This window comes from Leptonotus elevatus, chromosome 1, assembly GCF_054856555.1.
Source record: "Leptonotus elevatus isolate MCC_2025b chromosome 1, RoL_Lele_1.0, whole genome shotgun sequence".
NCBI lineage: Eukaryota > Metazoa > Chordata > Actinopteri > Syngnathiformes > Syngnathidae > Leptonotus > Leptonotus elevatus.
In genome coordinates, this window is record NC_141239.1 from 45,663,220 (window position 1) to 45,691,144 (window position 27,925).

The 27,925-nt window shown below is 40.1% G+C and overlaps 4 protein-coding genes across 5 annotated transcripts; 3 read left to right on the forward strand and 1 right to left on the reverse strand.

Moving 5' to 3' along the window:
- Positions 1-269: 269 nt before the first annotated feature.
- On the forward strand, positions 270-8,647 carry smcr8a (Smith-Magenis syndrome chromosome region, candidate 8a). The gene is made up of 3 exons (XM_086091850.1): positions 270-1,399; positions 2,836-4,455; positions 6,482-8,647. Exons 1-3 carry the CDS (start codon positions 798-800, stop codon positions 6,939-6,941), a joined length of 2,682 nt encoding a protein of 893 aa, XP_085947976.1. The 5' UTR covers positions 270-797; the 3' UTR covers positions 6,942-8,647.
- A 181-nt stretch (positions 8,648-8,828) lies between these two features.
- Positions 8,829-10,325, reverse strand: bud31 (BUD31 spliceosome associated protein). The gene is made up of 4 exons (XM_086080690.1): positions 10,114-10,325; positions 9,858-9,980; positions 9,474-9,640; positions 8,829-9,209 (listed from the first exon to the last, which is right to left on the reverse strand). Exons 1-4 carry the CDS (start codon positions 10,205-10,207, stop codon positions 9,159-9,161), a joined length of 435 nt encoding a protein of 144 aa, XP_085936816.1. The 5' UTR covers positions 10,208-10,325; the 3' UTR covers positions 8,829-9,158.
- A 381-nt stretch (positions 10,326-10,706) lies between these two features.
- Positions 10,707-15,494, forward strand: pdap1b (pdgfa associated protein 1b). Of its 2 annotated transcripts, none has more exons than XM_086091975.1 (6): positions 10,707-10,850; positions 11,108-11,199; positions 11,636-11,725; positions 11,814-11,935; positions 13,617-13,768; positions 14,655-15,494. In XM_086091975.1, exons 1-6 carry the CDS (start codon positions 10,838-10,840, stop codon positions 14,747-14,749), a joined length of 564 nt encoding a protein of 187 aa, XP_085948101.1. In that variant the 5' UTR covers positions 10,707-10,837; the 3' UTR covers positions 14,750-15,494. The 2 variants fall into 2 exon arrangements, with proteins under 2 accessions (XP_085948101.1, XP_085948172.1); XM_086092046.1 differs by lacking the exon at positions 14,655-15,494 and adding an exon at positions 14,214-14,607.
- A 47-nt stretch (positions 15,495-15,541) lies between these two features.
- Positions 15,542-27,819, forward strand: shmt1 (serine hydroxymethyltransferase 1 (soluble)). The gene is made up of 12 exons (XM_086092161.1): positions 15,542-16,406; positions 17,293-17,408; positions 17,744-17,889; positions 17,960-18,075; positions 18,480-18,640; positions 19,408-19,489; positions 20,295-20,507; positions 20,581-20,694; positions 22,727-22,849; positions 24,166-24,282; positions 24,420-24,530; positions 27,122-27,819. The coding sequence occupies exons 2-12, from the start codon at positions 17,316-17,318 to the stop codon at positions 27,292-27,294; spliced, it is 1,449 nt and encodes a 482-aa protein (XP_085948287.1). The 5' UTR covers positions 15,542-16,406; positions 17,293-17,315; the 3' UTR covers positions 27,295-27,819.
- The last annotated feature ends 106 nt before the right edge of the window (positions 27,820-27,925 follow it).

The window sequence follows — 27,925 nt, forward strand, 5'->3', positions numbered from 1 at the left end:
TGACGTCTATCTGGGGAAAACGATTATATATTATATTATAATGTTTTCAATAATGTTGATGTAAAAAAGGTAATATGGTCACAAAACGGGTTTTGTGTATTTATTCCAACTGTAACGTTGCTCCATGTTACCCGAATGTCTACCGAAGCTGTCATCATTCGACGATGTTAGATATTAAATTGAGGGAAAACAATTAAATGTCGTAAAATTTAGCTCCACCGCGACTTCTGCTTGTGTGGAATTCTTGCATCGGATTGGTGGACGAGTCACCTGACTCGACTCCAAGCAGCTGGGTAAATATGGCGTCACTCTCACGGTACAGTGATGATGTCGCTCCTGCCTGCTAGCGGTGTGGTTGCTGGGCGCATCTGTGGATCAAACACGTCAACGTGATGGAAAAGGATACATGAAGAAAAGACGGAGAGCGCCACGTGATTTCGTTACGTCGATGCTTGACATTGCATGGAAGATCCGATGCTGTGGCCGGATGCAGAGATTGGCGATAGATAGATATATAATTGCTTTTGTTAGTAGGACGCTGACCTGTGTGCACGTCAAGCTTCATATGCTGTGGACTGAAACCCTGATGCCAAAATTGAACACTGGGACACGATTTCCACACAATATTGTGTATTTTTTTGGCGGACCCGAATGCCAGTGGACGATGACACCACAGTGATTAATGTGACTTTACATTGTTTATCTGCCTTTCATCCGCGCTCCCTGCCTGCTTGTTCATAATTCATAGATGCGCTGCACAGTGTGGTGTCTCTCATGCCTTGCTCAACAGTGTCACTATGATAGGTTCACCTGACGTGGTGGCTTTCACAAAAGAGGATGATGATGGTCAGACTTCTCCTGACCCATGGGCTATTCCAGAGGAGTTCTCCATTCCCCTCCACCCTCCGGCTGACTCCAACCCTTGGGCCAAAACCTCCTACGCTAAGTTCACAAAAGACTTCATCCTCATTTCGGAGTTCTCTGAGCAGGTGGGCCCTCAGCCACTCCTCACCATTCCCGATGACCCCAAAGTCTGTGGCACTTTTGATCTCAACTACTTCTCTCTGCGCATCATGTCAGTGGACTACCAGGCCTCCTTCGTGGGGCATCCGCCTGGCAGCGGATACCCTCGGCTCAGTTTTGTGGAGGACTCGAGGGTTGTACTGGGTGACTCTAAAGAGGGCGCTTTTGCCTATGTCCATCACCTTACACTGTATGACTTGGAGGCGAGGGGCTTTGTGCGGCCCTTCTGCATGGCGTACGTTTCAGCAGATGATAGGAAGATCATGTTGCAGTTTCAGGAGCTGTCTGTCCTCTTCTCAAAGGCCTCTGAGTGCTTGAAAGCTGGTAACCGCAGAGCCTTTGCCAAAGAACTCCAGAGGAAGCTTCGAGACCTAGAGTAAGTGCCTTCTTGAATCAGTAGAGCCTGGGTCCCCCTTTCATAGCTAGTAACGTTACATACACACACATTATAATAATGGATTACATTATGTACCAGAATTTCACCAGAATTTTTTTTTTTTAATTATTTAAAAAAAACTAGAGAATGTTTTTTCTGCAGAATGCTGAAGAGCTGATACTGAACTGAAATACACACATTCATGTGCAATTAATTTTAATAGGGAAAAATGTTCATTGCGACACTGGAAAAACAGCTTAATTTAAATCAGTGTTTCCCAAAGTGTACTGAGCCAATGCGCAAATTTTTCATTAGAACGGTTCAATTCTCGGGCCGTGCTGTCTTTTTCCGACAGGTCATTCCTAATCTCTCGCCCCGTTTGATGTCAATTCTTCAGCTGTCCTATTGATTAAAGGCTAAAAGCCCTAAAAATATACTTTGAAAATTTGGAATGCTAAAATATAAGGAATTTTTGGGAATGTGACAAATACATCCCAAAATGTCCTGAATGAGCCAAACAGTTTGAAGCTGGAGTGGTTCTAATTATTGGAGAAATGTTGAATCAGGTGGTATATATGTAAAACTTCTGCATTTGTAATGTTGTCATGGAAAATTGTGTAGATTTGGGGTATGTGGGGAAAAATGGTTCCCAACGTGTTCAGAATTTTGTGAATATTTTAATTAAAGTTGGAGCCGTTTCAGGCTGAGAAATGTGGACGGTCTTACATTTGGAAAAACAGCTGGAAACGACAACAACAATAAGTATAAATAATTTCGGTGCAGAATTATGTGTGAATAGTAAAGAACTAGAAATTAATGATTGTATATTATTAGGCCTCCCCTTATATACTCCATTTTCAAAGCAATTTGCTCTCATTAAGGCCACAGGTGAGCTCGAGCCAATTGCAAGGCACGCATACTAGACAAAGAACCATTCACATTTACACGTATGGACACAATATAGTCTGCAATAAAGCCAACAGGCATGTTTTTGGAACGTGAGCGCAGGCTGGACTACTTGGAGAAAACCTAGCAAGCAAAGGGGGAACTTAAACTCCGAAGGGCAAACTCCACAATGGAAGCTGGAGGATCTGAGTTTTCAGCCTCAATCCTCAGAATAGAGTGGCAGACATGCTAACTACTAGTCCCATTATCCAGTAACAATACTAAAACAGTTCTCCCTTTTAAGCTGGATTTCAAAATTTGACTGTGGTGACTCTAGTTAACTTATTTACAGAAAACAGCTCTGTCACATTTTGACCATGTTACGCTTGTCACACACAAGCATGCCACAAACTCTTCGCCTGAAAATGTTTCTCTGTTGGATGTTTCAGAGTGAACTCGCTCCCTCATATTTACAATTGAATTGGTAAAGACAGTCGTTATTGAACAAAACGTAAGCATTGTTTGACAACCACGCTTCCCCCCTCTCTTAGGTACACTCACTGTGTTCTGCAGAAGGAGGAGGGCCTTCAGAAAGAGGCAGGGCCTCAGTCCATGTACACTGCTCATGCTGTGGAAAAAGCCAATGAGCTAGCCAACGTGGAAAAGAGCATATACGAACATCGAGACCTTTTGAGACAGATCAGCTCATACCCTCATCGTCCCCGTCGGGACCCTCAGGCTGTTGCATGTCAGAAATGTATGAACGAGTGTGAAGAGCTCCTTGGCAAGTTTGCCAAGCTCGCTAACCCCTTGAATTGCACTGGTGCAGGGGAGAAGATAGGAGACAATGTTCAGGGACGTAATGGTCATGGAGGGGAAGTGGACATTGGCGAGGAAGAATATGAGCGTGTTAAACGCAGGCCGTCCTATACGCCACAGCTGATCAAAGCCAAGTCTGCAAAGTGCTTCGACAAGCGCCTCAAGACCCTCCAAGAGCTGTGCGATAACACCTTCTATGAAGCCACTGTGGAGCTACTGAAGGAGACGGAAAGGAGTTTCCGAGGTGACCTGTGCTACCTGCACACGCGTCGCTTGGACCGAGCCCTGCGGAGAAAGCAGAGAATAATTAACTTTCTGTTTGAGGAGGAACTCTGTGAAGATGACTATGATGATCTGGATGGAAGGGCAACATTAAGACCATTTTGTGCTGTGAACCATGCTGTAGACTCCAGACTCATAAATCCAGTACCTGTCTTACTTGGACCAGAAACTCCAAAGCATTTTGGTGCTGCCTCAGAAACTAGCCGTACTCGAGATCTCAGCCTTGAAGACAACCATCTCAAGCCCTCCTGTTTTGACCAGGAATTGGATACCCAGAAGTGCTCAGAGAAAACTAATGGAAACTGTACCAACCAAGCAAGTCCGAAGCCAGAAGTTCTGGATGCTGAGTCAGACTCGACTCCAGACTGTGACCATAAAGCTGATCTAGATGGTGAGAGCAACGGTGAATGGGTGGAGGCCGCTACTGATGAAGATGGGGCACCCAAGGCTTTGTTACAAGAAACCACAATGAACGAAGAATGCGAGAAGGACTCTAAGTTAGTTACGATGGATGCCGCCTGCTGTATGGCTCATGAAGGTTTTCTCGAAAATCCCCCTGACGGGGTGCCTCATCTCGCTGTCCACCTGCAGAATGCTCAAATCCTGGTGGTTAACCAGGAGCCCCAGGCCCTACTTCCACTCCAGGATGACTATGTTGTGGGATCCCCATGCGTAGAGAACCACACAGTTGGCCTCCTGGGAGATGCAGTGTCCCGTACCTCAGCCGACGGGTCTGATTGTACCATGAGTACATCTACTGGTTCTGATTGGACTGCCTCCCCTCTCAGCAATGGGGGGATGCTGACCCTGCGTCAGAAGAAGAAGGCTGGACAAGGGGCCTTGAGGTTCGTTCGACAGTACCCCTTTGCTATGCAGGCTCTGTGGTGTTTGCTTAGCGGTAGGACGCTGGTGGTGCTTGGGGCTGATGAGGCAAGGGTCCGTCGGCTGGTTTCTGCCCTAGCCGTATTTGTACCTGCTCCAGGAAAATGTGGAGAGCAAGTCCAGGCTTGGCTGTGCTGCCCTTTCACCCTTACTGACCTGCACAGGTGGAAACTTATTGGATTGCAAAGGTATTGTTCATCTTCCGTGTACATTTTTGATATGGTTTGGTCCGTATCATGTCAGGAAATAAGCAATAATGTTGACTTGTTTCCAAAGTAAAAGCAAATGTTTTATTTTGATTCAATGGACTACATGCCACGGAGGAGGCGGGACTTCCAACTTCCGGGTTTTCACCCATCAACTTTGTTTCCGTTTCCAGTTTGCGACGTGTGGGCCGCGTCCCAGTACTTGCGCTTCCGCATTTGTGCCCCTCGGTTGCGCGGTCCCGTCGACGGGTGCGAGGCTGCGAGTGTGTAGTGTCCGTCTCAGTGTCCGAAGCATTTCAGATAGCCCAGACGCCCTCCCGCCGATGAGCGGGAACGCGCGGTTGGGGGGCGCGAGTGTTGGAACGCGGCCAGCAGTGACCAGAAACGGCGCTGATGTGTAAAACTCGGAAGTCAGAAATCTCCTGTTCCCTAAAGCCTGTGTCTCACTAAGCGGCAAAGATTTGTGAGCGTTTTCGAATGTAGTGAATGTTGTTTTTTCATCAAAGTTCATTCAAGGTCGATGTTCGCCAGACATTCGCCAACAGTTTTAATGGTTGCATCCTCTTTTTTTTGTCAAGAAATTTGGAACTTGTTTAAGACTTTATTTTTCTTGTTGGCAAGAAATTCTGAGCATGTCATTTTTGATGAGCTTTAAACAGTGCACAAGTACATACCTTCAACAAAAATCCGGTTTATTGAGTGCAAACCAAGGTGTGACTAGGATATGTAAATATTTAAAAACCTCTCGCAATACAACCCTGAAGTAATTTTAGCCAATCAAAAGCCATTCATGTAAAAGTTTCAATTAACTACAGATGTGAATTGAGGAAATGAATACGTTATTCTTGAATATCAAATTTTAAAACTAGAGTTACATTAAAACATTTTCATTACAATAATATGTTCTATGCGGCACTACTAGAGTACACTTTGTGTTCTGATTAATATTGCTTTTGTAAAATAGCAATTATGTGACAAAATCCACTCGATTTTATCCATCTCACGTGGCGGCCATTTTGCAACTTGCTTTCGACTGAAAATGACATCACAGTTGCTCAGAGCTCAGGTAATAATCAATCATAGCTCAGCTTGCGAACGTCACATGACCAAACTTAGAAAACAGGTGCGCTGTGATTGGTCGTTACCTAATTTTGCATTCGATGATTGTTGAAAGTCGGATATATCCGAGTTGTTTTTCCCAGTTCCGACCTGAAAGCGTTCGAGGCTAAAGTAAACAACCAAAATGGCGGATAGTGATGAATTGTTTTTTATTTTGGTCCTCAAAACTCATTTTGACCTCCAGCAAACTTGCCTTTTTGCAATTTTGCTTAATTTATTGTCTTTTTCTTATTTCATAAGCATTTCAAACTGGTCAGTAGTTCATCGTATAATTTCATGCAGGGAGTTAGCGGAATTCTGTCACGTATGTTGAATATTTATGAATAAAGAAAGCTAACTAGTTTTATACTCGAGTACATTTATTTTTACCATTCACGGTCTGTGTTTCCATAGGGATCTCCATTGTAGAGTGAGTCACATTGACGTCGGGGTACTTTTTTTTTTTTTTGACTTTGCAAGTGGGATTTCTGAGTTCAAGGGGGTGTTCGGTACACACTTCCTGGTTTGAAGTCGGAAAAGTCCGACTTCCAACAACCCTCGAATACAGCGTAAGCCCTGAGCAACTGTGATGTTATTTTCAGTCGACAGCACATGTCAAAATGGCCGCCGACTGAGATGGATAAAAATGGATGGATTTTGCTGCTTAATTCATATTCCACAAACAGAATATTTATCAGAATGCAGTGTTTAGATTAGTGGGGATGCATAGAACATACTGTTGTGAAGAATTTTTGGGGGGTTGATTCCCCCTCTAAAGCTTAAAATGAAAGGCAAAAACGTATGTATATGGGACATTGAAAATGACACATTTTTGGAATACTTACTTTCTTGCAACCTGCAATGCTGTTTGCGGGCTATATTTGGGAATAATAATTTTCCTGTCTCACAGAGTGGCGTCCCCTGTGGGTTCCAGCATGCTGTACTCACTGTCCCGCTACAGCCGCTACATCTCCATCCTGGATGCCGACCAGAAGACCTTGCGCTGTCCACCTTATCGTGGCGAACTGCTGACCAACATGGCTGACCACCGCACCTACGTCCGCCGTGGCTCCACCTACTTCCTTCACATCCAGAGCACACTGTGTCATCTGGCGGCCAAGGCCTTTCTGTTCACCTTCACCCACCACCTCCACCTACCAGTCAACACTACAGAGGGGCCGGATGGCGTGGAGGCCCGACGCCGCTGCTTCCTACAGGAGCAGCTGGGGCTGGGAGAGGACGACAGGCAAATAGTTCTCTACCTCAGCCACCTGATCACTCAGCACTACCTGCACGCCGCTGACGACCGCAAAGCGGCAGCGCCTTTTTTTAATTTTAACTACACCACCAGCGTTTTATACAAAATCTGATCTTTTACAGGGAGTCTCCACCTTTTTGTTTTTAATGGACTAAAGATCATCCTGATCTTGAGACTGCGCGTTTTAATTTGACACCGAACTGCACTGGTTTTATTGTATTATCTTTGCGTATCTGCCTTGCTGTTTTTCCTCTGGTCCCATGTAGGAATCAAGGAAATAGAGGAGTGAATGTCAGCGAGCGGTTCAGTTGTGAAAGCACGTTACTCAAACATGCGCACATACTGTAATCCCAACACAGCAGAGAAATGGTCAATATTTGCCTATTACTGGCGTTACATTGCGGGAACAGTATTTTTATGTTTTTTTTTTATTATTGTAAATGAATTGGACACTGCTATATATGTACAGAGTTTTGGGGAGGTTTGAGACAAACTTCCATTATGCTGATATTCTGTCCATGAAACTTCATTAGCACATGCAAATTTCTTCTGCCTTTGTCAACTAAAGCTGTCTCACTGATGAGTTTTCAACCACACCCTCACTTCATTTGGATCCTGTAGTGGATGAGTTCTTTAACCCACATTCCTGTAGTAGCAATGTATTATCCTTGTTTTTCCAAGTGGACTTTTAACAGATTTCACTGTCAAAGTGAGTAACTTCCCCAGAGGCTGTTTGAAGCCCTGTTCAATTTGATCCAGTTGTCTACATGTGATTGTGCATGCCCTGAGAAATAAGTGATTACAAAAATATTTTCCCTTCAGGGGAGCACAACAGCAATGAAAAACCTGCTGATGTGATCCGCTGATGTGCATTTTTGTGGCATTTGACTACTAAACTTTCAAGCTATTTAACCGAATGTATTGAATTCAATTTCACTGTTGTCTTAAAGGTGTGAGTGTTGTGGTGTCAGCATGAGACCGTCTTGTGCCACAGTGAAATATTATATTGGTAATGTTTCTGCTTTATCATGTGTGAAAGAGTTCTTATGGACAGGAAGTTTGGGGTGAGGAAGGATTAAGTGTTCTTATAAAACCTGATTTACTGTTGCCTGATCGGTGGTGTTGGATGTAATCACAAAACTCGGCATAATTTTTAACTATCCGATTCCACAGATGAATCTTGGAAATCTGAAATCGGCCATTGAAACCAATCTACAGAAGATTCTTCTCTAATACACTTTTTTCCCCCCTTGCTAATTATGTGGTGTTGCTGTTATTCCGAATCCTGTATGTAACTGTAGATGTGACTGCATGTGGTTAAAGGTCATGGTGGGACTGCTGTTCCTTCTGTTAACAATGGGGAAATTAGCTTAAATGCATTTGTTTGTGTCGCTTCACTGAACTAGAGAATTTAGAGCAACATTACATTTCACCTGACACTTTGTACCCCCCATTCGCAGCATGTCAAATGTTATTAGCAATTTACCCTGTAATGCAAAAAAGTGAATGTAATCTGACCAAGCCATACCACAGTGATCTTAACATGTAAACACTCAGTGTCCTTAAGTTACATCTGCATGATGTCTGTGCACATTTTGTATCACATCGTGAAGGGGGCAGTGTTATCTATAGCTTGGTTTGTTTTAAATGTCTCATATTGATCTACATGCTTTTAAGTCATTTTTCCCATTAAATTATTTAAATCCATTAACATTTTTGCACTTAACGTTTGGTTCACACAGGAGTTAAATGAGTCATCTTACCCTGATGCTCACTGTGATATTGAACTAATGCAACCGACAGATCATTAAACATGAAGTACTCCGAGAGGCTCGTGTTTGTGTGACTTGCTTCCGTGATGACGTGTGAGCTTTTGAGGCAGCATGAATAATAAATCATCGGGGAAAATATCTTATTTTTCTACAGGAGCTGCAGGAAAGCTGCTCTTGGTGGCAGGCTACTGTAAGAAAGTGGATCATTTAACAGGTGGAACAGGAAGTCAATCTGAATTGTTTTATTCAAATCATTACAACAAAAGGAAGTTTTAAAAGCAAAATCACTTCACACCCAGCCCTCTTTTAATGAAATAAAACATGTCACACCGGAAACAATATATTTAAAGACAACTTCCTCCTCAGAGGTACTGACGATAAAGGTTTTAGACAGTAAAACAGCTGTTATGAACACAAGACAGCCCCTCTCAGTGTACTTTGAGCCATATAATGATTGCTGGGAATGATGCTGACGATAATAAGGAATAGTTTCTGAAGCAGGTGGTGAGATGCATGACAACAAAGTTGGAGGACGGGCAAGTCATTATTTCCTGCACTTAACCAGAACATCCTCTGCATCCACAGTGGGTGCACTCGATGATCCTTCCCTAGAAAAGACAACAAGTCAAAAAGAGTACATTTGGTGAGAGTGGTCTTAAAGTAGTATAATCAAACAGCAACAATGTATTCACTGAAAACAGTTCTCTATCATTTGAAAGTTAAGTCTATGCAGATGGGCCTCTGAATTTTGTCTGTACCACTACTGAAAATATACTTGCAAATGCACTGAAAGAAATGTCAACAACATTATTATTATTATACGAACTGCAATGGTATTAGTGAAAATCCGGAAACTCTTTTTTAAAACTTACAACTTCCAGTTTGCTCTTTGGAACTCTGCAAATACAGTTAGTCCCAAAGTTGGTGTCTCGTGTTTGGATGCAACGCAGACAGCACAGGTTCTCGTAGCCCTGCTTCTTCCACTTGGCAATCAAGTTCTTGTCAGCGTAGCCTTCCTTTATGCAGTACTCATACAACTCTGCCAGGGGGCGCGCACACACACGCACAAAAAACAACACACATTTAGTTGACATCGAACACACAGTAACAAATATATTATGTTACAAGCAAAGCAAACTTTAGTACAATTGACAGAATGAGGTGCAAGTACTATTCAAGCCGAGAGTAAAGTAAAACTTTGCACTGGGTGAACTCGGAACGCTGTTACATCACAAGATAAATATGGTTTTCCTTACCTCTGCTGATGGCTTTTCTTTTGAAGAAGAGGTCATAGATGTATCGACTCCGCTGATGATGCAGTCTGAAAATTGGCCAGAGAGCTTCCACTTTCCTCTTACCCTCATGAGGTTCAGTTTCAGCTGAGAAGCATAAAATACAATGAGAATATGAATGTTCGGCATATCGAACGGTAGATAGCAATTTATTTCGATTGCAATATCTCCGCTAGGCCGTTCGTTACAATGATTGCTAAATTATCTCGTTTCGGCTTACCTTCCCTCATTTTCTGATCTAGCTCATCCAAAGTAGGTTCAATGAGCTCCCAGCCGTCTGGGGGTGGTTTACGACTTCTCTTAACTTTCGGCATTTCCCTACACTTTGTCCAACTCCAAACAAAAGCTCCTAATGTTTTCTTTTTTGCGTAGCGAACAGGTTTCGGGCTCTTGAATTAGCCGTCACCGGGGTCCATTGAAAGCGCGGCTCATATTTGACGTCATAGCACCGTTTTATTTTTTTATTTATATTTCCTTTTAGTCATCTTTCGGACTAACTTCGTATTAACTTATTCTCAAATTTAGGTCAGTTTACAGACATTTTATGAGACAAAATTGGCGCAAATAGCTTGCTATCATTTTCGTGACGTTGCATCACTTTAGGCCACGAGTTGAATGCCGTCAAGAAAACAAAAATACCTTTTGTTTTGTTTTGTATTCGTAACTCGTAATATACAAATAAGTAAGTCAAACCTTGCGGGGGAAATACTAATATATGTTTCCTCCCAGGCAGAATTGTTTGACATAGCTCCGTCCATTTTTCTTTTTCACTTTTAAGATATTTGAACAGGCATATCCTTGGCCACAACTCGTCACTGCTGCTGGATTGTGTTGCTCTTCTCTGAGATTAGCCAGCTGACAGCTGTCTTCGCGGCCTTATGTATTTTGTTTATTTATTTATTTATTGTTAGTGAGGTATTTATATACAATATTGAGTTCTCAAAATGCCCAAAGGAGGTAGGATGGTTGTGTATTGCTCAGTGAATTCCCATATATTTTTCCATACTGTATTAGCACGCGTTAGCCACTCTAAAACATAACGATTGTCAGTGAGCAACCCACTGATGGGATCAGTTTGCGCTTCTGTTCGTTTAGCGGCGTTATAACATTAGACCGATGTAAATCACGTTTGTTTTAGAGATGCGTCTAATCGATTGTCGTCTTGCGAATAGTAAACAGGGTCAATCTGTTCACGCCTGTCATCTTCACTGTAGGTAGGAAAGGTGGCCACAAGGGTCGCATGCGGACATACACAAGTCCAGAGGAGATCGACGCCCAGATGAAGGCGGAGAAGGAGAGAAAGACGGTAATGTATGCAAAACGATGTATCACCCATTGGCGTGATGTATATAATATTTCCTCCTCCTATGCCCCTCTCAAATTTGTGGGGGATAAATTGATTTATTTATTGTGATATTCTTACAGCAATAAGTCATTAAAAAAGGGAGGGGGGGGGGGGTATTATACCATAATCATACCATGCAAAGTTGGTAGGGCCAAAAGCTCTCATACCAAACAAAGGTACCAATGTAATTTAGTTTTCTTGTATAAGGTCTTCTTTATAACCAAATCTGGTAAAGTTGCGGCTGCAAGGGACCAAATGCCAAGCATTCACTATATTGGATTGTGCAGGTGAAACGTATTTTAAGCCTTGGTGGGGGAACGTTCTGTTGTCATGAGAAAACTACTTGTAGTTGACTAATGTGACTGTGACTTGTTGCGTTCTATATTGTTTTTGTCAGGATGAGGAGGAGGGTGCAGCTCAGAATGACCTTGCGGAGAAGTTACAAGCATCAGGATCAGATGATAGTGATGATGATGACGGTTCACAGGTACTTCCACACAAATCTTTTTGTTTGTTTATTTGTTTTTTTGGTACATTTTAAGAGTGCACTCTGAGCTGTTGTAATGTGTTTGCAGAGGAAGAGAGTAGGTGTGGAGGGCTTGATAGAAATTGAGAACCCCAACAGAATTGCTCAGAAGTCCAAGAAGGTGACACACATCGAGTTTGATGAGCCTAAGCAATTGTCGAGGAGAGAAAGGTGTTTACACTCATGTCAGCCAACATTTTTTTGTCCCAATAATGGCACATACTGTAAGTGAAGTGAAGTGGCATGCCATACCAGGGCAGGGCCATCAATTTTATTTACTAAAAGTATTTTCCTGGAATGTTGAAAAATGTGAAGTTGTATCTTAGGTTTGAAATACATCTTTTGTGGTGCCAGTCCTGGAACTTGTCTGACACACCGTATACATTTTTTTTTTAGTTTAACTTGCATAATGCTGTAATGTTGTACGTACTAAATACAAAAACAAATGAACATTTTAGCTTTATGTTTACTGTACACTCTTAATAAATTTTCACATAAATTAAAACGTGCTTTTCTGACTTTACGTATGAGAAGAATACGTATCCGTTAATTATGTTCTATGTACCGTATAAAAACTTGGGGCAGGAATAGAAAAAAAGCCAGAGGCTCAGAACTACATGCACGCATTAATATTATTCAGTAGGGGTAGAACTCTTTGAATGTCTCACGATGCGATTCCGATTCAGATTTTGGGTGTGCGATTCGATTCAGAATCGATTTTTGATTCAAAATGACTTAATTGACAATGATTTTTGCTTCAATCTATAGATGAGCATGGAATTGTAATGATCTACTCCAGTCTGACTCGCTAATGCTAATTAGCGCGCTACTCGCGGCACTTTTATCACTCAAAAGATTGGCTCCACACTGCAAAAAAACAACTTTTATTGGAATAACTTGATCGTGACTTTGTCCTTCTACTCTCTAATGTGGCTACAACTTAACAGTGTATTAGACCGCGTAGAACCACAGTGCCCCTCAGTGGCCAAACCGGGTACATGAACAGCGCTCCAAATAAAGGCACACACAGACTAAGGGCAAGGCAGTATAAAATAATTTAAATAAAATCGATTTTGGAACATTTAAAATAGATTTTGAATCATACTAAATGAAAATTACAATTCTTATGAGAATAAATTTTTGGGCACACCCCTATTATTCAGTGTTATCGTGTAGCTTTTTTTAACGGCATTGTTCATTTGAAATAAAAAGTACAGATGCTCTGGATTTTGTACTGTTACTTTACATGTGCACATTAATATAATTCAGTGTATAGTAGCTATTTTGTACTGCATTGTTACTTTGAAATGAATAACAAGTACAAATGCCCTGGATTTTGTACTGAAAATATCAACACATACAGAACAGGTCAAAAGTTTGGACATACCTTCTCATTCAATACATTTGCTTTATTTTCATGACTGAACATTGTAGATTCTCCCTGAAGGCATCAAAACTATGACAACTAACGAAGACATTTGGAGTTATGTACTTAACAAAACAAGGTGAAAATAGTAAATAAATACATAAAAATGTTTTTATTTATCTGAAAATTCAGACTTATAACTGAGCCACTGCATTTAACACACAGGTTGCAGTCCATTTCCATGTTCCATTAATATAACATTCTTCCATGCTTAGTGTGAACCCCAACCCTAAGTAAGACTGTATTTAAAGTATAACGTGACCAAAGTTCGGCCTTAAGGTCTATAGGAATTACTTTATTTTTCAGGTGAAGACTAACATAATTGCAGTATATCTAAATACTGAATAGTTGATTTCTTTGTGACATTCAGTTGAATTGTTAAACGTTTTAATGTATGTATTGTTTTCCACCTCCGTGTGCACGCAGAGAGGAAATTGAGAAGCAGAAAGCAAAGGAACGCTACATGAAGATGCATCTCGCAGGGAAGACGGACCAGGCCAAAGCAGACCTCGCCCGCCTGGCCATTATCAAGAAACAGAGAGAAGAAGCAGCGAGAAAGAAAGAGGAAGAGAAAAAAGGTATGTTGTTTTCATGGTAAAAACATATGCATGTACAATGATGCCTTGAGATACTGTGCGAGTGAGCTGACTTCAAATTTGTTTTTAGAGATGAGCCGTCGTGTGACTGATTTGTATTTATTTATTCATTTTTGCTTTGACTTGCGAACCAAAATTCGAGATAATACCACATTATGGTGGCAGTGGACTCAACTCACTTCACAAAGTCAGTAAATTGTTTATTGCTACTTCCAGGGGAAAAAAAATACAATTTTGGTGGAAGCTGGAATGGATTAATAGCATTTTAATTCATTTCAATAGGAAAAGATGATTTGAGAGGTTTTGGGTTACAATCATCAACCAATTACATTTATCTCAAGGCAAAACTGTACATATAATCAAGAAATAGTAAATAAGACTTGGAAGTCATTTGCATGCCCTTATCCATTTTTTCCCCTTCTTGCAGCAAAAGAGGCAAAAGAAGCAGCAGCAGCAGCGGCTAAAGGATTAAATTCCCTCTCACTAAAATGATGCAGAATATATATCGGAACCATTTCTCCACTTTTATGGACTGACGCAGTATGAATTAGACTATTTGGGGGAGAAAAGTGCTATGAAGAATATTCTCCCTGTGGCGCATTTTGGCATGGAATAACGGGCAGATTGGTAAAGCTGCAGCTGGTTCACATACAATTGGAATGAAGCCTACGAGCTTTTACATGATATGAATCACACTGATCATTGTACAATATCCGCTGGCGCTATGTTTCCTTTGGGTTTTACACTGTATATAACTGAATGATGGAAATATTTCAGAATAATATGATAAAACTATTCAAACACATATTTCTTCATTCAGACTCAAATTGTGATAGTTGGTTCTTTTTGTTGTTGTCGTTTTTTCCAGAAATTGTGGCTCTTCCGCAGAATGTGCTTTCGTCTCGCCTGGGGAAAAATGTTCCTGTTGATAGCTGGCTCAATCAATCTGCAAAATCAAGTTGATTCTTATATGGTCACTCGTCACTTCAGTTATAAACAGAGATATGGTCAAAAGGTCACGTTCAAAAACTGGATTACCTTAACTCATTCACTGCCATTGACGGCTATAGACGTCAAAAATTCATTTTAACTTTCTATCAGTTTAACATTTTTCCTACTTTTGTTAACAAGAGTATGAAAACCTAGATTTTTTTTTATTGTACTAGAACATACATACGATTAAAAATGGTAGTCGCCCCTAATTGTAAATATTTTTTTCTTTTAAAAAAAAAAAGTTAAAAAATTGGAGAAAAAAATATTACAATTATTTAATTTTATTTTTTTTTAAAGAAAAGATTATTAAAAAATTAGGGGTGTCAGGTGATTAAAAATTGTTATCGTAATTAATCGCATGACTTAACTAGTTAACTCACGATTAATCACAATTTTATATCTGTTCTAAATGTACCAACAAAAAAAGTCTAGGTTTAACATAAGTGGAAAGAAATGTTAAACTAACAGAAATTGTTAAAATGAATTATGACGTCTATAGTCGTCAATGGCAGTGAATGAGTTAATGCCTAAATGTATGTATTTGATAATTGTTGTACACTATACTAAAGTGTACAGTGTAAGTTTCAAGTCGAGCTGAAATGGCAAAAGTAAAAGTAGTGCCCTTTCAGCATTTAGAATGAACACCCAAAAAAGGTTTATGATCATGTTTATAGTGTGCAGTCATACCACAGATCTCTATTTTTTGGTATTTTTGTTTAGCCAGATGTGTGTGTGGGGGGGGGGGGGGGGGGATACGAACCATGACGAACTTCATACCACTATTAAAAGACAGCAATACATAACCATATTGTAAGAAAATGTTATTCAGACCGTGTCAATCAAAACACCAGGAGTATAAAAGTTGGGGTTTTGCATTGCATTTGATGCGTTATAGTCTCTAATCTAGAGTGGCGGAAAGTAATTATGTACAAATACTTGGTTACTACATATATCTGTAGCTTCTACAACTTACATTGCCAAAATAGACTTCTTACTTTTAAAAACTACAAATGTAAATTAAAGACAGTAGTAGAGCAAAGTCAATGAGTGAGTTTGTGAGTTTGACAGCTGCAACAAATTCAGAGACGCAAAATTACCCCATTTATGGCCTTATTTAATTAAGAGATTTTTATATTGTCGGCTTCAAGAATGATTCGTGTTTTCTGTGCCCGCCTACGAAACCACCTTACCCTAACACCAAATTAGATTTGATGAAAAAGTGTGTTTTTCGTTTTTTGTGATCAAAATTGGTATTTTATATAATCTATCCATTTCTCTGAACCAGGTATCCTCACAAGGGCAGGGAAAAAAAACACATTTATACTTTTGTGCTCAAGTGCAGGTGGGGTGAATCAGAGTCAGAGCTACTTTTAGGAGTCGACCCCTCGCCGTTTGTAACCCGAATACCCCCGTAGTGGCACGTGTTTGAAAACACGCCGGGTGGCTCTCAAGTGCATTAACTGCAAGTATGAAGACTAACGAAGAAGAACTAGGCATGTGATTGGTCCAAACTTTGGCGGACTTTTACCCTTCGTCACTAGTATGTTTCCCCCTCCCTCCAGTCCTTCTACCCCGTGATACTAGTTTTGCTTTTGACAACGTCAGTCATTTCTTGTCTTCTTGGCGGGTGAGTTTAGCGTCGACTAAACATTACATTGGCAGGACAATTTTGAGAGTTAATGTTTATATCTGCTCATAGTTTTGTTTTACACATAAAAAAAAAACTTTTTGACGATCTGCTTTAGCCGTGTGAATTTCGCATTTATTGCAACATGGCAGTCGTGTGTGTTAAGGATACGGTTGGTTAGCAGTTATTTTAAAGTATACACGTTTGTTTGTTTTTAAGTGATGGTATATTGATTTACAGCTTCTTGACTATTACGTGCAGTCGATTGTAGGTCGGTCTACAGAAATGAAAAGGCAGTCTTCATTTTATCTGACAGGAATTTGACTTGTCCCAGTTTTAATGTAAATATTTGGTGTTGTTTTTGTTTTTTTAAAGTATGGTTTAAAAAAGTATATGTACAAGTTACACAAGACATCAGTTAATGCGCATAAAATTGTTTCTAACTCGTATTTGCTTTACCCGTGCAACGGTCCAAAGTTTACCAAATGGTGGAGCCTGTGCTGTAATAGGCAACTTTCAAGCGTTTGATTCTCAGTGAATATTTCCTTCAAATAACGGTAACATCACTATTTATAGCACTTTCTTTTCTTTTTTTTTAAACTGTAACCTTTTTCACAATAAATAATGATAGGAGTTCTTGTTGCCTTATCAGCCAATCACAAAATCATGCAGACATGAGATTTTGTGCTTTGGCTGTGTTGTCACAAAACCTCAGTTGAACTTATTAAAAAGAAAAGAAAAAAAGTTTAACCCTTTTCGACTCATTTATCCATTTATTCATTTTTCGATCATCATGACAAGGTTGGCATTTTCATATTGCATGATGACATCACTGATTCTTATTCCAAATTCATGGATAATGAATGGAATGTATCCTCTTGTTTAGACAAGCACTGTGCAACAACAACCATGTCTTTAACAAATGGCAACAATGTCAGTAAGGAAACATGGGACTCACACAACAAGATGATGTTGGAACCTCTGGCTGTCAATGACGCTGAGGTCAGTGTTTTATGTAAATACTACATGTTTTTGATTACTGTGATATTACTGGCAACCCGTTTTAAAGTACTGTTTAGACAGTGTATTTGTGTAATTGACTGTAAATGGTGCTGTCAAGATTATTATTATTTTTTAAATATTTTGTCTTGCATGGTGTTTATGTGGATGCACTGTATTATTTCATTCACTGTCCAAATCACGTGTCTTAATGCTAGGTAGTGATTGGCACTATTTAAGGGGCAAAATACAAAACAAATCCATACAACTGCAGCAATAACAACCCCTTTGTGTATGGAGTTTGTGTGACAGATTGCTGTGTCACATCTGTGTTTCAGGTGTTCTCTATCATTAAAAAGGAGAAGCACAGACAGACGTATGGGCTGGAGCTGATTGCTTCAGAGAACTTTGCCAGCAGAGCAGTTCTAGAAGCTCTGGGGTCTTGCATGAACAACAAGTACTCTGAAGGATATCCTTGTCAGAGGTATGGCAATAAACATATTTGTGAAATTCAATAAAAAATCGGTTTCATATTCACAATGGTCTCAATGTAGGTACTATGGTGGCACTGAGCATGTTGATGAGCTGGAGAGACTCTGCCAGAAGAGGGCGCTAGAGGCCTATGGTCTGGACTCTGACAGATGGGGTGTGAACGTGCAGCCATATTCAGGTAACATTTATTCATACAAATAAGGTTTAACATCTCAGATAAGGTGGACAAGTGGAGAGCACATTTGCTGCTCAGTTCTGAGGTATAGGGTTTGAATCTGGGTTTGCTTGTTGTTTGTGTGCTTGCATGAGTTTTCAGTTTGCACTCGGGTTCTCCCACACACTTCAAAAACATGCTTAATTGAATACACCAAATTATCCATAGGTGTTAATGTCAGTCAGCTGGAATATGCTGCAGCTCACCTGTGGCCCGAATATTCTTAATGTCCTAATAGTCGGCAAATGTCCCCTTTGTGGGTCGAATAAAAGTTATCTTGTATTATCTTATCTTATGAGGATAAGCAGAACAATGGCTGGATGGAATTGAAATGGAGTAAGAAGAAATGTCTTTACTTCTCCGTGTAGGTTCTCCTGCCAACTTTGCTGTTTACACAGCCATTGTGGAACCACATGGTAGAATCATGGGCCTGGACCTTCCTGATGGAGGTCACCTGACACATGGCTTCATGACTGAAAAGAAAAAAATCTCTGCAACGTCCATGTTCTTTGAGTCCATGCCGTACAAGGTGATCACAAACATTTTTTTTAATAATAACGTTTAATAAGTAAAATTTCAAGCAGGCGCTGTTTTGAATTGTCACGTTGGCTATTACAAAAAACAAAACAAGCAAACACCTTACGCCATGAAAACCTGAGAATTATTTGGACAATTAAATTTTTGTGGTTTTAATTTTCTAAACCACATGGTATTTTCAAAAGGATATGTCAATCTTCAATAGCCTCATTGTCCTCTTGATAGGACTGTATTGTGGCCCTCGTTTTACTCTTGTAATGCAGTACTATCAAGAGGAAAATGAGGGCCACCAGACCCAAAAACGAAGATCTGACGGCAAGCATCAAGAAAGCAAGGTTTCCAAGACCCGCAGGCAATGCCACGGCGCATCGAGGCAGTGATTAAGGCAAAGGGAATCCAACCAACTATTGAAGGTTGACGTATCGTTTTGAAAATATCATCCATCCAACCATCTTTTCTTTCCCATGCAAATGATTGGGAAGTATGCATGGGTGATTTCTCAACATTATTCAAATTTTTTGACATGCTGTTTTCATGGGTTTTATGAGCTAGAAGCCCCAAAAATTTAAAAATAAACAAATAAATACATAAAATCACTTGAGTTGTGGGCCCTGAATCTATAATCTGTTTAAGTTTGACTTTTTGAATGGAATTACGGAAATTATGCAATTTTTGGGGGATATTCAAATTTTTTGACCAGCACCTGTACATGACGTGTTGCTGGTGAGTTGTTGGTGAGACAGAGTGTTCTGGTTTCAGGTGAATCCCGAAACTGGTTACATTGACTATGATCGACTGCAAGAAAACGCTCGCCTTTTCCATCCCAAACTCATCATTGCAGGTTGTCTACCATATCCACTGGCATGCAATGACTTTAAATGGTTACGTTGTGAAAATTGTTATGCTTTTAAGCTAATGTCAAGTTAATTACTAGGGGTGTGCCAAAAAATCAATTCTCATAAGAATCACGATTCTCATTTAGTACGATTCAGAATCGATTTTGAATGTCCCAAAATCGATTTTATTTAAATTATTTTATACTGTCTTCCCTTTGTTTGTGTATGCCTTTATTGGGAGCGCTGTTCATGTTGTACCCGATTTGGCCACTTAGGGGCAGTGTGGTTCCACGCGGTCTGATACACTGTTAAGTTGTAGCCACATTAGAGAGTAGAAGGAAAAAGTCACAATCAAATTATTTCAATAAAAGTTGTTTTTTTGCAGACGTTCTTTTGAGTGATAAAAGTGCCGCGAGTAGCGCACTAGTTAGCATTAGCAAGTCAGACTGGAGTAGATCATTACGATTCCTTGAACATCTATAAATTGAAGCAAAAATCATTGTCAATCAAATCATTTTGAATCAATAATCGTTCTCAATCGAAAATTGATTCGCACACCCAAAAATCGGAATCAAATTGAACCGTGAGACATTCAACGAGTCCCACCCCTACTAATTACATTGAATTTAAATTGTATTGACAGTTCAGCCACAGTTGGACATTTTCCCACGATATTTTTGTGCGGTGTGCTAAAAGTTTTAGTGTATTATATTTTAACAGATTTTCTTTTGAGGAGAGGAAACCTTTCGCACATGATCACACAAATGCAAATGTAATTCAGACAGATGTTTCCCCTTTTTTTCCCCATAGGAACGAGCTGCTACTCCCGAAACATCGACTACGCCCGCATGAGGCAGATCGCGAATGAGAATGGCGCATATCTGATGGGAGACATGGCGCACATCAGTGGACTGGTGGCCGCTGGAGTCGTGCCTTCACCCTTTGACTACTGTGACATTGTTTCCACCACGACGCACAAGACGCTGCGCGGCTGCAGGGCTGGACTGATATTCTTCAGGAAAGGTCAAATCTCTTTTGTCATCAAGTGTTTGGAGTTTTCGAGCATTCAGTTTTATTCTCGTCTGTTCTTCTTCAGGTGTGCGCAGCGTGGACGCCAAGGGGAAGGAGACTTTGTACAATCTCGAGTCTCTAATCAACCAGGCCGTCTTTCCCGGGCTGCAGGGTGGACCACACAACCACGCCATCGCAGGTCCTCCACAGTATTCGACTTTACACTTTGTTCTTCTCTATTTTATGTCAGTAGCTGTTTAATACGTTTGTCATTCATTCTTTTCGTTTCAATTGGCAACCCAAAAATCACAAAAGTGACTCATTTGGATTGTAATTTAACACCAAAACATGTCTCACAATTCTGTTTTAGCCCCAGATCAAAAATGCAAAATGGGGTTTGGGGGAGCGCAGGACTGTAAAAATCAGTCTCATGTTATCCAGGACAAAAGTGTTTGAAGTGGATGTTACTGTCATTGACTTGCATTCTGCGTGATGCTTTTACAACTGTTTGTGTGGCCGGTTGCATTGTTTTCATCTCATTCATGTCTACAGGGAACAACAAAACATGTAGACTACTAGATTTGGGGGAAATCTCTTCAAAACCATCATTATTTAGATTCTTCGTTTGGCCAGTATGTAATGATAATGTGATAAACTCTATTGCACAGTATGTCTCTGTTGACTGATTGTAGTGGCTAACAAGCCAGATGTTATTATTAATACTTATTAGCAAACTTGCAAAAACGACTACATTAACCCATTAAGGCCGGGAGCGCGCAAACGTGTTTCTACCGTTAAAGCCAGCCGGGAGCGCTACTGCGCTTTTCTCCCTTTAAACCCAAGGAAGCGGATATGTCATTTTGTTTTGTTTTGACTAATTCTTGGTCTCTACGCCGATGAAATGCATCCGAATATACAAGAGAGGGTGACGTGGGCCTCGTATCGTCCTGGAATTTTATTCGAGCGTTTGTGGCTGACGCAGATTTGCGGGCGTTGTGAAGTAAATGGACTTTGAATCAGTGTAACCAGTCGACAGTGGCATATTGTTAAGAAATATGTTTGCAGAAAATGAGGATGTTGAAAATTTCAACGACTTTTTGTAACGGAATGGAAGACGAATAATTACCACTAGATTCCCAGAGGTTATTACAACTGCGCTCCAGTATTGAAGGTAAATTTACCTGCAGATGCTACATTTGTTTAATAAAATATAAAAATAAAATAAAATATATATATAAGGGGTGTGAATTGCCTAGTACCTGGCGATTCTATACGTATCACGATTCATAGGTCACGATTCGATACCGATTAATCCGATGCTAATCTATAAATTGGCTATTGCGATTTTTTTTCCTCACTATATATATATATATATATATATATATATATATATATATATATATATTAGGGGTGTGAATTGCCTAGTACCTGGCGATTCAATTCATAGGTCACGATTCGATTTGATCCCGATTAATCCTGGTACGAATCTATAAATTGATTATAGCGATTTTTTTTTTTTTACTCAAATTTAGAAAATACTAATCAGTAAACTTGTACATGTATACTGTAAGATTTGTATGTTAATGTCATTATTTATCTGAAAATTCAAGCTTATAACTTAGCCACTGCATTTAACAAACAGGTTGCAGTCTGTTTCATGTTTGAACAGCATTGAAATCAAATATTAAGGCTTAATGTTCCATTAATATAACATTCTTCCATGCATAATGTGTGAATCCTAACCCTAGGTAAGACGTTTTGTTGAATATTCCCATAAAAATCGATTCGGCCGCATATCGAATCGATTCGAGAATCGCAATATATATTAAAGGTTTATAATAATAAACTTATATTAGTGTGAACGCCACAGGTGTATTTTTTAAAATGTTTTGGGAATTATGTTTCCATCTGCTTCAGGAGCTGATATATCAATAATTTTTTGATATTGTTGAATTTCCAGGAAAGGTTTTCGGGGGTTGACTCAAAAGTCACCCATAGGTTTTAGAGGCATGTTTTGGCAGTCGCTTTAGGCCTCAATGGGTTAAGTGATAATATCAAGCTCAGTTTTGTAGTTTTTAAATTTCGTATTTTTAGCCTAAAATAGTATTTTATTTTTTATTTTTTGTGTTTCATTGCCAATTTAGATTGACAATTCAAAATGCAAAGAACAAATGATTTGTGGAATTTGCTCAACTCTGCTCATTTGACTTCTGCATTTGTCATGTCTCCAGGTGTTGCAGTAGCACTCAAACAAGCCATGACACCAGAGTTTAAAGCTTACCAGATGCAGGTTCTTGTCAACTGCAAAGCTCTGTCTGCTGCCCTGATTGAGCATGGCTACAAGATTGTCACTGGTAGGTGTCACCGAATTGCTGACCATCATGCAGTCACCTTTGCGATCCCTCTCCCCTCATTAAACCACCATGGCTTATTATCAAGCTTGACCAACCCTGGTCCTCAAGGGCCGAAGTCCTGCAGGGTTTAAATGTTTCCTGTAATCGGCTCATCAGCAAGCAATGCAGAAGCCTGATAACGATCGTGAGCTTTAGAATCAGGCGCGTTGGAGAACGCAAACATCTAAAACCGCCTGCTTGGAGGAGATAAAGGCTTTGGATGAGTATTGCTTGTTGATGCCTGTACTATACATGTCGACATTTGTTCTCCAAATGTAAAGTGTGTTATAAATAAAATCTATTAGCACCCCCGCGGGAGGTGTAACAGCCCGCAACTAGTGAGCCGGCAGAGTTGGGAGGGTTACTTTTAAAATGTATTCCGTTACAGTTACAAGTTACCTGCTAAAAAATGTAGTTAGCAACGTAATCAAAAATACCATAACATTAAAGTAATGTAACTTGATTACTTTGGATTACCTTTTGATTACTCTATTACCGAGTATGTTCATGAAGACAAAAAAAGAAATATCACTACTATATATATTCTATACAATGTGCCCCTGCTATTTGCGGGTGATAGGGACCCGGGCAGCCTACAAATAGCAAAAATCCTTGTGTAATTAAAAAGCATGTAGGCTATAGATTGATTGATTGGTGGCCATATGCTGTTTTCAAACTGTCACTGAAAGCAACCACACCTCACAGTATAGGTGGATGGATAGATGGACAGACAGACAGACAGACAGACAGACAGACAGCGCGTAGCATGCCGCTGGACTCTCAGCTCAAACTTTCGCTCTTTCAGCAAGACGAGCAAGTTCCAGTGATTACTGGTCGCCCTTTCCTCCTCCCGTCCGTGAAACTTTTTCAAACTGCCCGCGTGTGAAGGACACGACTAGTCAGTTTGTTCGTCCCTACATCCCCGACATGTAGCAACGGTCCCACTCGCGCGGGCGTGCACGTAGAAATTGTAATCCATCGAAGTAATCCCCATTTTTAATAAATGTACCTGTAATCTGATTACATATTTTTTCCTGTAACTGTACCGGAATACACTTCAAGTTTTTTGTAATCTGATTACGTAACGGTGTATTCCATTACTCCCCAAGCCTGTGAGCCGGTGACATCTGACAGGGGCGGTCAATGGAACGAGACCACAATGGGAGAAGGGGGGGGGAAGCCGTGAGTGCATGTGTCAGTGGGAAGTTCTTAATACCATTTAGTGTTGTCAGAAGGCAAGAAGCCTTCCGACGTCATAATTATATTTGCATTTTAAGGTGGTTCTGACAATCATCTGATCCTTTTGGACCTGCGCAGCAAAGGAAGCGATGGAGGACGAGCTGAGAAGGTTCTGGAAGCCTGCGCTATTGCCTGTAATAAGAACACATGTCCAGGTATGAGTTGTTGTGTAGTTAAGTGTTCGCGCTGCAACTTTCTGTACTATACTGAGATATTTTTGCAAATCTCCATATGTAGATACATATATACAGTATATGTACACGATATGTTATAGTTTGATCTTTTCATGCAGGGGACAAAAGTGCTTTGCGCCCCAGTGGACTGAGATTTGGCTCACCGGCTCTGACCTCCAGAGGCTTGGTGGAAGATGACTTCAGGAAAGTGGCAGACTTCCTCCATAGAGGTTAGGAATGTGCAGCTCCATCACTGAGGCCGTTATAATAGGATGTTGATACTGATGCTCCCGATATTATTCATTATGCATTATGATACAGCTCGCGTCAATTAAGACACAATACGATTTGACAGAATTTGATACATTCCACACCCACAATAGTGTAAGATTTGGATGAGACTGAGCCTTAACAAGATTGACCGTTATGGTGATGCATCAGTGCTTCTCCTTCATTTTTTACTTTGCATTTTTATTGCCGTTTTCAATTCAATTAATTTCATTCCTTTGTAAAAGAGAAAAAAGCTGTATAAAGCAATATTGAAATTCAAAGTAAAGTAAAAGAAATGAAAGGGGACAGAAAGAAGTCAAACTTGTTTTGTCTGCCCCCTGATCAACATAAAAAAAGAGAAAAAAAACAACAGAAAATGAATGACAGCGAGCGGTCACGACGCTTTCAGTATAACAATTCTACAAAATAATTCAACTGTGTGTCCTTGTGCTATATATATTTTTGCAATAACTGCTTTTATAAAAAAAAATATATATTAAAGAAAGACTGATAAGGTTTTGTTTTACAATCCAAATTATTCCACAGACTGACACCTTGAGTTGAAATACATCGTTCTTTTTGTTTTGTTCTATGTTTAGGTTTGGAAAAAATTGTCTGTTCCTCTTAATTTTTACTCACTTTCCCTTTTTTATAAATTTGGTTTGTATATTAACTGGTAAAATGTCATAATGAGCTTTATACAATATTTTAAGGCGGTTTAACTCCCATCAATTCATGACATTTTAAAGTTTTTAATTGTATAAATAATGGGTGAGTGTGCTCTCTGTATCCACAACCGCAAACAACACGAATAGCACGTTTCTGTCAAAGTAAGATGGATTCAGTGTAGATTTTGGCTGCACACCCCCACACTTCAATGCAATAAATCAGGTATGGAACAATCAATGAATTCTATAACAATAACAAAGCATTCTTGTTCAATGATTATTTAACCTTGTGTAACACGGCTACGGTTTGTGACACCTTAGATTTGACATATTCTATATGCGCTTTCCATGTTAAATGTTCATCAATACCGATACCTAGAAACTTAAAGGTCTCATATTATTCAACTTTTCAACATACTAAAATATTTCTCAAATGTGTAAAAGACTTGTCTGTGACATGCTTTCCTCAAAATTGATTTTGGATCTAATATTTTTGCTGTCCCTAAATCAGCCAAAAAACGCTCTGTTCAAAACAGCCTGTTTTAGGGGTGTGTCACTTTTATGTAAATAGCTGCACCAGGCCACGCCTTGGCCATACCCTTCTCTCTCGAAGGGGCAGTAATTTCGGTCATGGTAGTCATGTGCTCATGTTGTGAATGGAAACGACTGGCCATGGGAGCAGAAGAAAAGAAATAATACAGACATGTCTTTTACACATTTGAGAACTATTTTAATATGTGGAAAAGTGGCATAACGTTTTACCATAAGAAAAAGTAGCGTAACGTTTCTACAGAGACTATGTTGTAGCATTAGTTTGTGATTGTTTAGGCAATGGTTATTATGCCGTAACCTGCAAATCTCCCACGAAAGTTATTATGTCTCAGATTTGCCGTGAATGCTTGCCTGGAGACATTTACAAGCGGTTATGAATAACACAAATGTGCACATTTAGGCCACTGCGCGGTCGCAACGTGCAAGCCGTCTCGTCGGGACCACTTAGCGGCCGGTTAGCGTCACAAAGTCATGTCAACTAGGTGGCGAGCTGCCAGTCACGGCAAATTAACCACCGCCGATTGTATCTTGTATCAAATGTAGCTCCCACTTTAGGCACTAAAAATACACCGGTAATATGGTAGAAGGTGCACATCTCATATTAGAAAGGATAGCAAGGAAGGCTAAATCAAAAATGTTAAACTGACATCTTTCCCGTTTGCAGTCGTGTCACACTGTTGGGACCGATCCATCATGTTTAAACGTGTTGCTAATCCAGCTCTGAACAGTCTTTCACTAACAAAACAGTCCTTTGAGAAATGATATCAGTACACGCACTTCAAAAATAAAACGAATCCACTGTCTTCTCAAAGACTTGAGAGAAGGAAGCAACCACTTTTTCCTGATCATTGTTTCTCCTCTCCGCGGAGCATTTGTGGGGAGAAATAGAAAGGAGCAGCCAGCTTCTCGAATTTCAGTGGGCGTGACAAACCTTTACCAGAGGTGGTGCCACTAACCCGAGGGGGCGGGGTCGAGTGCACTTCCGTGTCTTTTTCACGTCACTAAGTCACGGAAGATTAATCTGCCTGTTTGAAGCACACATTTTAGAATGGAGGAGAAAGCTAAAGAAGTCGCGGACGAACTTTTTTCATACCTGGTTGATTTTCCATACTATGGGACCTTTAATTTCATTAGTCCTTTCTATTTCTATGCCTTGCACAGTCAGTGTTGCTTCGACATTCATATTTCCTGATCAAAAGTACCTGTTGTTTGTAGCTTTACTAACTAACCGCTCTGGTGAAATTAAGCCTCAAGACAAATTAAAAATGGTGTGTCTGGAGTAGAATTTCAATGTAGAAAGCGCCCATATATTTCCTTTCTTTACCCTCCAGGCATTGAGCTGACTTTGGAGGTGCAGAGAAGTTTGGATCCCAAGGCCACACTGAAGGAGTTCATCCAGGCTTTGGCCAAGGAAGAAAAGTTCCAGCAGCGTGTGAACGAGATCAAGGCAGAGGTTGAAGCTTTTGCGAGTCATTTTGCCATGCCCGGCCTCCCTGAGCTGTAAATCATGATGACTCAACTAACGGTTGTTGTTGGACTGATAATTTTGGAAATGATTGCATACGATTTTGGAGGTGTAACTTTTTGTGCTTATTTGATACGGTTATCATTTCAAGACAACTTTCGGTTCAAGCAGGCATTCAATATTTGTATCTTTTTTTTTTTGTACTGTGCTTTCATCCGCTGCTACTTTCAATGCTTCAGCTGCAAATTAAGTTTTTAAATCTTCAAACCAAATTCATCCATTTAAAAAACATTTCGTTATGAGTTGTGCAGGTTATTACCCCAAGTATGACTGTCATGAAGCATCATGTACAGTATTCTACACCAGGTACTTCTATGTTTTTTTTAAATGCACCTTGTTTGCTAATAAATGAAGTGTGCGTGAAGTGGATTTACTTGCTGTGAGTAACAAATTGGCTAGCTGGGATCCGCTCAGCAACTTTGATGGATAATGTTAACAGATGAGACACTGCAACACCTATGAAATAATTCCGTGAAAATATAATAAAAAATATATATATTGTTACACATGTGTATGTGCTTAATTTAGCTAAGAGACGATCTCTGGTAGCTTGGCAATAGCCAAATTGATTTGTGCTTCACTCGAGGGAGTTCTCCACAATATCAGTCTT